Raw genomic sequence first — 12,795 nt, 5'->3', positions numbered from 1 at the left:
CATACCTCACATAAGGAATCATGTAATATTTGCTCTTTGTTAACATTTACATAATGTTTTTCACTTAGCAGTGTTTTTCAAAGTTCGTCCATCTTATGTATCAGAACTTCACTCCTTTTATGGCTGTATAATATTTCATTGTGTGTATATAGCACATTTTGTTTATCCATACAGCTGTTGGCAGGCACTTGTCCTGTTTCCATCTTTTTGCCTGTTGTGGATAATGTAATGAATGTTGGAGTTTGAGCATCTGTTAGAGTTTGTTTAGGTGTATACCTAGGAGTAGAATTGCTAAATTATATGTTTAACTTTGTGAGAACTGCCAGTGTGTTTTCCACAGTGACTTAACTGTTTTGCATTCCTTCTAGCAATACACAGAGGTTCCAATTTCTCTTATGTCCTGGCAACTTTGGTTCTTTATTGGGTGATAGCCATTCTAATGAGTTTGAAGTTGTATCTCATTTGTGGTTTTGATTTGCATTTTCCTAATAATTTGTGATGTTAACCTTTTTTGCAATCTAGACATGCTAAAAATTTTCTAAATCACCAAGTAATGATTTCTTTTTGCTTAACTTCCTCAGTTTATCTCCTTTTCTTCTTTATCCTTCCCCAGTTTATTAGCCTCTCTTACACATTTTACCATAAGCAGCAAGGAGAAAGTTGTACATGCCTTCAATATTTTGCTTGGAAATCTCAACTAGACATCCAGGTTTATCACTTATATGTTCTCCTTTTCACACAATATTAGAATACATTTCAGTTTTGCTACATTGTAACAAAGACTGCCTTTCCTGTCCTGTTCAATAATGTCTCATTCCATTTTTGAGACTTCACCAGAAGCCCCTTCAATGTTCCTATTTCTGGATCATCTGTTCCTGACACATATATTCTCTAGGATGATGGAGAATCTATCCTATTTACTTCTTTCTGCACATTCACCAGAATCTCCTTAATATCTTTGTTTCTACCAGCCATAAAGTCATTTTCTCTGAAGAAAATAGTAGAATTATTTATTACATTTCAAGTAAATGTTATTTATATTACATAAACTACTTTATTATTTATCTATTTCAAGGTAAATATTCATATGTTATCTTTTTCTAATGGCAAAAATTTGGTTTTTAGTGTAAACAATGAAATTTTGCATGTAAACACACATAAGGCAAGCTATTGAATGTTTCAGGTAAAAGTGGTGACACATTAGGATTCCCTGGTGATTCAGTGGTTAAGAGTCCACACTTTCAATGCAGGGGCCACAGGTTTAGTCTCTGGTCTGGGAACTAAGATCCTGCATGCTGCATGGTGTGGCCTAAAAAAAAAAGAAAGCGGTGATACATTATTTCCTCAGTCATAAGAACTGACGTGGAGTTATTATCATTGAATATGAGGCAGGTTTTGACATCTAGAATATTAAACATAATATGTTTTGCCTTTGACATATTGTGACTGGTCATGGAATTTTTTTACAGTATCATGTGCATTCCTCGTAGTCATTAAATATCTGGCTAATCAATCTTAACATACCAGCATTACAAGCCACTTCTCTGTTGCCTTTTTATTCTTAAAATTAACCCTAGATATTCATTCATGCTGACATGCAGAAATGAATGTCATATCCTCTCTATAACCTGCAAATTGTTTAGAAGGGCTTGATATATCAACACTGTATATGGTTGGTTTAACAACTCCTGTTAAGTCCTTGACCACAGTTTTCTCTGGGTTGATTGACATATTATTTCATCCACTGACCTTCTTCTACTTAAATTCTCTGGTAAATAAAATAATATTCTGCTTTTTAAAATCGCTTGACCCAAAGTGTCATTGAATATCTGACTTCCAAATCCCATTGATCCACTAAGGAAGATGGCACTTTAGTAATTGAGATACATTTAGTCATATTATGTACTAATTCAACTAAATATGGCTGAAAGAAACCTTTGCCTAATATAATTTTGATTTCCTGTTTTAGGAATCCTGGTACTATGGATCACCTATATTTGCTTTGAGACATGCTTTAGATGTTTTTTTCTGGAAGCCCTGTAAATACTGTAAAAATTCAGTGTATTGTTGTAAAGACCTATGGTAAGTGGGTTTTTTTTTCCCCTTCATTTTCTTCTGTCCGTTTCATGTTGTCATTAAGTCTTATGGATGTTGTAATACTGCTCCCTGCTGGACATAGTGTAACTTTTTAAAGTTGGCCTTTAATAGATGGGCAAATAACTGATTAGCTGGACCCAGTCTAGTGGGAAATCCTTGAGTGCATTTACACACCAAAAAAACAACAATATATAACCAGAGCAACTCTGTTTTCATTTTGGGTGATACTGTTGCCATTGTATTGATATCTGGAGCCTAATGAAAGTGCTTACAGTCTTGTTTCTAAATTTTATTATGTGTGCTTCTTGGATAGTGGCATCTGAAAGTTGTATCAAGCATATATTAAAGGATGCTTGTAGTTGATGGAACTTTTAGGATTTCCTAGATTATATTTGTATGCATGTTTTTGCAGTTTGTCAGTTTATTGTTAGTATTATCTCTTTTGTAATCATATAATCATTTAAATGCCCTGTGTATTTGTTTTTCCAATTGTAGTATTTAAAACAGCTTCAGTATAATTTAAATTAGACACTATTGGATCTATTTTGTGTGAATACCCGTAATCCACCTGTAATGCAGGAGACCCTGGTTTGGTTCCTGGGTTGGGAAGATCTGCTGGAGAAAGGATAGGCTACCCACTCCAGTATTCTTGGGCTTCCTTGGTGGCTCAGCTGGTAAAGAATCTCCCTGCAGTGTGGGAGATCTGGGTTTGATCCTGGGTTGGGAAGACCCCCTGTAGAAGGGAGTGGCTCCCCATTCCAGTATTCTGGCCTGGAGAATTCCATGGAGTATATAGTCTAAGAGGTTGCAAAGAGTTGGACACAAGTGAACAACTTTTACTTTCACCCTTAATTAAATTTTATGCAGTAAACTTCAAGTGTACCTTGTTGTGTATATCCATCCTGTAATCTAACTATTATATTTTCTAGTACACACAGTGACCCATTCTCACAGAGTGACATTGGATTGGACCTGAAGTATCATATCTGTGTCCGTCCTATAACAAACCCTCACAGTGAATGCAAACATAGATATTCTTAAAATTGTTTTTAAACTTGTGAGAGTTGAAAATATTTGTCTTCCTACTTTTGAGCTAAATTATTATATACTTTTTAGAGTGTAGTTTGCATAAAGTGTAATGTAGATTTTATGCAACGTAGATTGGATAAACATAGATTTATCCAATGGATAAATTGGATGTAACGTAGATTTTTTTTTTAAGTAAGCATACATTTTCTTGAAAAGAAGAAAATGTGACAGATACAACATAGAGCTCAGCAAAGATATGGCAGGATAACCAGTCTTACACTCTTTAATGGTCTGGTTTCTTTTTGTGTGTGTGGCCATTTGGAAAGCCTGTGAAATCTATTCTTAATTAGGATTCTGGAGAATTAAGCATAATAACTTATTTATTCTTAAAATATTGCAATAAAAATTTGAAATGTAGGCCAAGAAAATACAAGGTTGTTAGTAAAAAAAAAAAAGAGGTGCCCTTTCTTCCCTTTAAGACTGTATTATTTCAGAAAGTATATAATTTTAAACCTTTTTATTATAAAATATATAGAAACATAAATGTATAGTAAAATGAATAAATATAAAGCAGATATTCAGTAACCATAAATCACTACTGACATCCCAGAAGCCCTTAGTATAATCTTCCTTTTCTTTAAGGTAAACAGTTTCTTAATAATTAGATAATTCTCTATATAATTTTATCACTTTTATGTATATTCCTCAGCAGTATGTTCACTTTTTGTCTCATTTTGATCTTTTAGGGTTCATATGTATTCTTTTTTTTAGATAAACATTTTTGTATTTTTGTTGGAAATGTTTTTGTTATCTTCAAAGTGAAGGGTATGAAGAAACAGATTGTAAGGTCAAGTCAGAGAGGGCTGGCTTCGCTGTACTGAAGAGCTTAGGGGAAGGAGGAGTTGTAGGGAATTTAGAAGTAGCAGCAGTCAGATTGGGATCAGGATGTCTAGGAGCAAGCCTGTCTTTCAGGAGAAGTGAAAGGCCAATAAGTCGGCTAAGAAAGGACAGCATTCTTTTATTTTTTATTTATTTTTTCCCTTTATTTTTATTAGTTGGAGTCTAATTACTTTACAGACAGCATTCTTGAGGAATGTATTTGAATGAGGCATGGAAAGCATTATGCTAACAGAGCCTCTCGTAATGCTGCCAACAACAGTAAGGAAAATCAGGTGAGTTGTCTAGTCTGCACTGCCTGCAGGTCTCCACACCTGATGTTGTCGCAGTCCTCACAGGCTATCTCTTGGAACGGGTCTGGGGCAGAAGCTCAGAGCCCCTTCTCAGTAGGGATGGAGGCGACCCTGCTGCTGTCACTGTCACCTCTCAGCCCCCTCCACGGCATGGCAAAGGGTGGAGGACATTCCCAGCAACATGTGGCCCAGGCCTTGCAGCAGCATCACGGAGGTTCAACTGGATGAGCTCCCTGAGTACTTTCTTTGGACCAAGTACTTGAAAGTCACAACTCACGGAGTAGATCCTGTAAAATGTGGCGCAGATGTTCAGGCCAAAGAGGTCTCGAGAGTTTGCGTGTATATGAACCAGGTAACGAGGGCAGTGTCCTTGCTGCGCTATGGACTCTCCCCCGGCCAGGCCGCATGACAGCGCCTACTCCTGCTGGGACTCTAAATTTGCCTGAACTCTAGGATCATTAAGCGTGTACCTTCTTCCAACAATTGGAAGAAGTCCTCACAGTCCACAGAGGTCCTACCCTCCTCTGTCACCAGTGTTAACCGCAGGGTCTCCAGTGCCGGGTTCAGTAGTGCTGGTAGGGGTGGTGACTGTGATCACAGACCCAGAAAGATGTGGTGGAGCTGCTGAGCACCCCCAGGCCCTACAACCAGTCTCAGAATCCAGATTGGATCTTGATCTGCACTTGGAGACCGTGACCACCTTTGTACTTCTCTTCGGGTTGGTGCTAGACTTCTATAGTGTAATACTGCTGCAGCTGTGGGGTGCCGCTGTGGGGTGGCATGGGACACAGGTGGACCTACTGGTGAGTGCCGTTGTCTGGGATCATATGCATTCTTTCTTCCATTACCTAGCATTGTGTTTTGAAGATCATGTACATAGTTGCATGTAGTTTTATTTTGTTCATTTTAATTATCATGTGTTATTCCTTTGGAATGAATATGGCAGAATTTATTCATTCTGTTGTCGGTGGATGTTTGGGTTCTTTCTGGTATTTGACTGTTTTAATTAACATTGCCATGAACATTGTTTTACATATCATATGTTGATTTTTATGTGTCATGTGGAAAAAGTCCTACATTTTCAGGTTAAAGATAGATGATTATAGTGGCATTTTAAATAAATTCAAATGAGTACATGAGAAAGTTGTTATATCCTGAGAGTAACACATTAAATACTGAAAAAGATTCTGAGTCGATCATAATTTCTTTACTGTAGGCCTTAAACATATGGTAGAATGCCATGTAACTTGTGACAGTTTAAAAATAGTATACATACAGATACAGATACAGGACCTAATGTAGTAACTCTTTGTTTACTTTATTAACACGATTCCATTTACTATCATATCATGTTTTATATAATTTCACTTTACTGATGAAGAAACTGTGGAGAACTAGAGAGGTTGAGTGAATTATGCAAGGTTGTTTAGTAGGTTGGAGCTAGAAACCAGACCAGCCTGTCTACTTGGCAGTCACAATTTAAAGAAAACAAAGTGAAAAGCTAAATCAGGATATTTTCTTGAGTGTGTCCAGTCATTGAAGTGGAAAATTTGCGTGACTAGCTTTTAGAAATTATCAGATATTCTTTTGACTCTTAACCAAGACCTGGCCTTGCACAGGGAATTGTATGTATAAAGGCCCCTGAGATGTTATTGTACCTTATCACAGTTCATCTTCTGAAAGGCAGCTATAGTATATTATCACTTTGAGTGAGAATTTTACTTACGTAATTCCTCATTCACTGGGCTCTTATTAACAAGTGGTATACTATTATTCATCTGTTAATTTGTGAATAATTGCATCTTACCCTTTTATGTGCCAAAGTTTATATCATAGGAATATTTTTTCTAAAATGTTTTTGAAATATACAATGTGCCCTTTGTTTTCTTAAACAAGACAAATTGAGTATAATGTAACTTGTTTTGGTTTTGTTTTGATGGCTCAAAGTTATTATGAACAGCAGTCATTTCATAGAATTTATGTGATTTCTGCAGAGATCGTTATGCTGTATATCCCTGTTCTCCTAAATTGTCCTAGAGTGATAAACTTTTATGTCCTGGGTGCTACTTATGATGACATTTTTTTGTTTGTTTGTTTTGTTTTACCTTTGTTAGATAATTCTTGTTGTTTTGCTCTCAGTGCATTATACTGACTCTAATGTAAAAGTCAGTGTTTACATATACGTTGCTTAGGCGAGATCTTTTTCTGCCCCATGTGCTGATTAAGGGCATAGAATGTGTGCTTTTAAAACTTACTTTGGGATCAGGAACTAGTCTTGCCACTTTGTTCCGGGGGACTGAGATTATCTTACAGCTGATTTATGGATGATTGAAATGCAACATAGATTTCCACGTATCAATACTGTTATATCTTTATTCGTGGAATAAGAATTATCATGTACATATTTTCTTACAAAGTGGTAATATTGAAACTGGATTTACTTGTGTGTGTGTGTGTGCGCGCACACGCTCAGTTGTGTCTGATTCTTCGCAACGCCGTGGACTATAGCCCATGAGGCTCCTCTGTCCATGGAATTTGTCAGGCAAGAATACTGGAGCAGATTGCCATTTCCTACTCCAGGGGATCTTCCCCATCCGGGAATTGAACCCTCCTCTCTTAAGAATTCCTTAAATAGAATGTCCAGGGAACTCAAGTGGCTGTTTTTAATTATGAAATATTTGATAGGATAGGGTTTGAAAGAAAAACAGTGTATTATGTAACACTGCCTGTTGAAAATGGCAGTCATAAAAATTAAACCACCTTTGAAATGATAGTTTTGTAAATGAAAATATAGATGTAACGTGGATTTGGTTTTCTGAAAACTTTAAAGTGCTTCTTCAGGAAAACATTCTTTTAAAAGGGAAATGCATGTTTGACTGCTTCCCCAATTATAAATTATTGAATGTGAATTTAAAGGAAAAATTTGGAGTGGAGGGAGTATATTTGTTTTTAAATGAAAGGAAATATCAGGAAGGAAGATAGACAGTTGCTCTCCCAGCATGTTAGGTGTTAATATTATGATTCCCTACATCAATGAGATTTTTTTTCAATTTGAAAATTAAGTCAGCAAATTTTACATGTGCATTTGGGGGAAAAGAAGCAAAGAGCTTCATACAGTTTTTTCCAGTGAGAACCTCTTTGAGGACTAGCTTTTTCTGGGATGCATCTGAGACATATGTGGTAGAAGCAAAATGACATAGCCCCCGTAAAAGAAAAATGAGTAATTTTTAGAAAAAGACCTATGCATTTACACATTTGTCTCAGAACCAATTCTGGGAATTTGTTACAGATATATTTATGTATTGATACTTATAAAATTACATATTTATTAATACTTATTAATACTTATAAATACTTATTAATACTTATAAAATGACATATGCATAAAAGTTTTCATTATAGCTTCCTTTGAAATAGCAGCAGTTGGAAGCATGCCTAATGCCTGTCAGGAGGGTACAGTCCACGGGGCCACAGTGGTTAAATGAATTCTGCCATAGCTGTACAGTGAAATACTCTACAGCTTTATTTTTTTTATTTATTTTTTTTTCTACAGCTTTGAAAATAGAAAGTATGTTCTCTGTATGAAGATTCAGAACAGTTACCCTAGAAAAACACAGTGCTCCAACAGTACTCAGTCGCTTAGTCACGTCCAACTCTTTGTGACCCCATGGGCGGGTCATGTAGCTTGCAGGGCTCCTTTGTCCATGGTATTTCCCAGGCAAGAATAGTGGAGTGGGTTGCTGTTTCCTCCTCCAGAGGATCTTCCTGACCCAGGGATTGAACCCATGTCTCTTGCATTGGCAGGCAGCTTCTTTACCACCTGGGAAGCATTATGTTCAGAGTGTGTAGTAAACTATTTTTTGTATAAAGGAGATGAGGAATGAAATCAATATTCATAATTGCTTATATTTGCATGAAGAAAATCTGGACATGTATACAAATTCTAAATCTTACATGTTGATGCGTAAGGAAAACAAACTAGTTGGGACTTTTACTATATATCTTTTAGATTGTTTTTGAGTATGTGAATATGTTATTAGTTAAAAAATAATTTTGTTACTCAAAAAAGAGAGAAAGGGATAAACCTGTTGTATTTTCCATAAAATTGGCCAGTTTTATTCCTTTTTCCCCAGAGTCTGGGATATAGTTGTTTGTTGTTTTGTTGCTAAGTTGTGTCTGACTCTCTTGCGACCCCGTGGACGGTAACCCACCAGGCCCCACCGTCTGTGGGATTTTCCAGGCAAGAATTGTAGAGTGCATTGCCATTTCCTTCTTCAGGGGATCTTCCTGACCCCGGGATCAAACCCATATCTTCTGCATGCCTCTCTTGCATTGCAGGTGGATTCTTTACCCTTGAGCCCCAGGGAAGCCCGGGATATAGTTAGCACTGAATAAATATTTATTATACAAATTAAATATAAGCTATATAATCTTTAGGTGATCTCTTTTAGCTGACTTCTTAAAGTATCTTTTCAATAAGGGAAAAATAGTGCTCTAAGTCATGTGTTAATTCCAGTATAGAAGTGAGGGAAAGTATTTAAGTGGGAAATAATAAGCCTGGTGTGCTGCAGTCCACGGGGTTGCAGAGTCAGACACTAACGAATAAACAACAACAGTAATAGCTTAATTTATTGTCAAATTATCATAAATTTTCATTTAACTTGTAGGATATTGATATTAAAGAATTTTAATTTCACTAAAAGTAAAATGAATGTTTTCAAAAGATTCCCATTAAATTAGGTAATAAGGTTTCATAATAAAAGCTTATGAAATTTGAGAGCACTGGGGAAAATGGCCTACATATTCTTTATACTTGCCTTCTGTCATACTTTAGTTTCTCACATGAGGGCAATTTTCAGTCCTGAGACAATTTTAGAAGCACTGTTATGATAGCAGCAGCACCCGTAGCTACTCCTGACAGAGAGGCCAGTTATCTCTGAAAATATGGTATTTTAGTTTGGGAATTGAGGGACGATAATAGGGTAAATGGCTGTTGCTCCTCCATTTATGAGTTCAGGAACTTACCTTATGGTTTGCAGATTTGATCTTTCAGATAAGTAGTATATGAACCTTTCGTTCATCTTTAGATTATATACACGTCATTGTTGTTGTTTGGTTGCTGAGTTATGTCTGACTCTTGTGACCCCATGGACTGTAGCCTGTCAGTCTCCTCTGTCTGTGGGATTTTCCAGACAAGAATACTGGAGTGAGTTGCCATTTCCTTCTCCAGTGGGTCTTCCCAACTTAGAGATAGAACCCCTGTTGCCTACATTAGCAGCAATGAAGAATCTCACTGAGCCATCTGGGAAGCCCCTCTATATACATTCCCTTTTCCTAAATTTCTCATGATAATGATTTTGACTCCCTTTGTGTATCTGTATTTATGTGCAAAATGGCCTTTTTAAAGAAAGGGGGATATATGGGAAAGTGCACATATTATAAGTGGATGGCTCAAGGAATTTTTCAGAAGCTAAATATAATCATGTAACCAGCACCGAGATACCAAAAGGAACATTATCAGTCAGCACTCTAGAAGACACCTTCATGCTCTTTTCTATCCTCTGTTTCTCTCCTTGCACAAGGATAACCACTACCTTGACTTTTGACATCATAGATTATAACAGTTTTGCCTTTGTGTTTATATATAGAATTGCACAGTATAATTTCTTATGTTTAGTTTCCTTTGCTAACGATTGTGTCTGAGATTCATGTCTGTGAGTTGCATGTGGTTGTAATCTGTTCACTTTGATTACTGCATTCCATTGTGACTATATCACAGCTATTTTTTTATCCATTCTGTTAATGGACATTTGGGTTATTTCCATATAATGTAAATATATACTTTATAATTTGCATGTTTCTTTTGAGCACGTGTCTAGCAGCAAAATTACTGGATCATAGCTATGTTTATTTCCAACTTTAATCAAAATCGCCTGTTTTCTGAAATGGTTGTGCTAGTTTATATTCATGTGAGAGTTTAAGTTGCTCACACCTCATTTTCCCCATCTTCTTTATCCTTCAATTCTGATGGGTATAAAGTACTAAGAGTTATGTCGTTTAATTTCTAGCTTCCTGATGATTAATGAAACTGAGCACTTTTTCATATGTATATTGACTGTTGGATTATTCTCTTTTGTGAAGTGCCTGTTCACTTCTTTGCCCACTTTTTTGTTGAGCTATCTGTTTTTTTCTTTGATTTTGGGGAGTTCTTTATATATTCAGAATATGAGTCCTTCTTTGTACAGGTATTGCAGATATTTCCCCAACCCTGAGATTTGCCTTTTCAGTCTGTTAATAGTGTTTTTGATAGGCAAGTTTATGACTTTAAAGTAATCTAGTTTGTCATTTATGTTTAATGCTTTTTGCGTCTTAAGAAGTGATTGTCTACTCTGAGGTTGTTCTGTTTTTGTCTAAAGGTGTTGTAATTTTATCACTTGCATCTGTAATTTCAGACTATATTTTCATGTTAGGCAGTTTTGCTTCTCTTTTTAAACTCAGTCTATGTCTCTAGGCAGAAGAACAAAGTGCACTTTTATAAAGGAACGTCATCATGTACCTCCTCCAGAATACTCCCTTAAGAAAGTAGTGTGTAATCTGTATGTTTACCTTGTGTGCATGGTCAGTTGCATCAGACTCTTTGCGACCCTATGGACTGTAGCTGGCCAGGTCCTCTGTCCATGGAATTTTCCATGCAAGAATACTGGAGTGGGCTGCCATATCTTCCTCAGGGGATCTTCCTGACCCAGGAATTGATCCCATATCTCCTGCATTTGAACTGATTCTTTACCACTGAGCCACCTAGGAAGCCCCTCACCTGCACCTATAAGGTACTTCATTGTCTTTAAGTAAAGTTCACTAGAAAATTCAGCGAAGAATTTCTGAGGTTGGAAAATGTTATGATTTTTAATATTTTTAACAATTCTATCTTTCATAAAAATGTTTATCCATGAAATTTTGTGATGTGTTTACAGACATAATTCTAGTTATCTCATTTGGGTATAGTTTACTCTGTTGAAGTTTAGGATATTTAATTGAGAAAAAATAGGTATTAACTTTTGTCACCAAAGCAATATAAATACTATTATATTTGAAAATTATTTTTATAGGCCTTTTTTTCATCATTTTGATCTTAAATAGGTTTTGTTGTGAGCATTCATTTGTATACAAGTTATGAACATTCACAAGGCCTTCAGTGATATTTTTATTATTCAAAAATATTTTAGATATTTCTTCTATGTGCTGTTATTTACATTGCAGCAAAGTGTTTCTGTATACCCTGGTATTTTAGTTTTTATCTTGTCAATAATGTTTTTTATTAGCTTAATGATTATTGTATTTTTAAATTTTACATTTATATTTCATGAGATATAATTGCCTACTTGAAAATGTATTTTGTCTCTGATCACAGTGCTGAAATTATTAATAAAGAAAGGTGATTATACTTGACTCTTAGCTAAGCACTTAGATATTTTTCACTTGTCATCTACATTTTTTAGTTTAAAGCAACACATTAAATATAATTTTATCCTGGCTTTTATTTTAATTCATGCATTTAAAAACTGAAATTCAGATAAAAGATATTTTCAAAATAAATTCAGCATATTTTTTATGAGTGGAGCAACACATTAGCATTGGGTTCACAATAGATCATATCGCTTTTATTCCATCTTACAAGCTTAGCAGCACAAACAGAATAATCAACATATTATTTGGCTGTCATCTGCTGAACAGAAACCAGAGATCACAAGGAGGTTTTCCCTAGCTGTGGTGATGGCCTTTTTGTTCCAAGCCCCCATCTGGGAGGGCCATGGTGTGTTATCATATGGAACGCGGGGTTTTCTGTAATCTGCTTAGCTGCACTGCAGTTTGAATCTTCATTCCATGTTTGTGTAATTTATAATTTTAATGAGACCATGGCTCTTGTGGGCTTTGAAATATATTAAAAGCTCTTTTGTGCATATGCTTTTGTTCTTGCTTAATAGGCTCAGTGTATTTAAAACTGATGAATTTTTATTCATGAATTTGGATGTCTGGGGATTAACTTAGACTGAATATCATTGCACTCGTGTATTGATGACTAGAAAGTTTGTTATTGTTGTTATTTTGGGGTTTTTTGTGTGTCTATGTCTTTGTGATACTTGTATCCATAAAAGAACTTAAATAATTAAAGGATAGGAAAAAGTGGCATGGCTAGGTCATGAGGAATTTCTTTAGATTTTACCCATCTTATTAATTGATATTCACATCTCATCTTTAGTCTTAGTGCTTTTAGATCTATATTATGAAGGAATAATTATGAAAAAGCAACTTTTAAATTAATACCTTACATACTGTGTTTATATTGAAATAATATTCCAATGTGTGACAGAGTTAGACTTTGTATTTTAATTGTATCATATCAGTTGTCTGTGGTCATACTAAATCAGCCATTAACTTTCTTGAATTAAATTAGGTATAAGTTTTATATTTCAGCTATTTA

At 35.5% G+C, this 12,795-nt stretch overlaps 1 protein-coding gene across 8 annotated transcripts in view; it reads left to right on the top strand.

Moving 5' to 3' along the window:
* IMMP1L (inner mitochondrial membrane peptidase subunit 1) overlaps positions 1-12,795 on the top strand; it is a 73,129-nt gene that overhangs the window by 14,554 nt on the left and 45,780 nt on the right. For 4 of the 8 annotated variants that reach the window (XM_043481552.1, XM_043481553.1, XM_043481555.1 and 1 more), the window contains one exon: positions 1,970-2,082. The exons of 2 other annotated variants lie outside the window; for them this stretch is intronic. In XM_043481552.1, the coding sequence (XP_043337487.1) occupies positions 2,019-2,082 (64 nt within the window). In that variant the 5' untranslated portion in view covers positions 1,970-2,018. Of the gene's footprint in view, positions 1-1,969; positions 2,083-4,181; positions 4,299-12,795 lie in introns of those variants that run through there. 2 more of the 8 variants (XM_043481558.1, XM_043481559.1) reach the window with 2 other exon arrangements.

This window comes from Cervus canadensis, chromosome 11, assembly GCF_019320065.1.
Source record: "Cervus canadensis isolate Bull #8, Minnesota chromosome 11, ASM1932006v1, whole genome shotgun sequence".
Lineage (NCBI taxonomy): Eukaryota > Metazoa > Chordata > Mammalia > Artiodactyla > Cervidae > Cervus > Cervus canadensis.
Note: the sequence above shows the minus strand (reverse complement) of the source record. Positions and strands in the feature narration are given on the sequence as shown.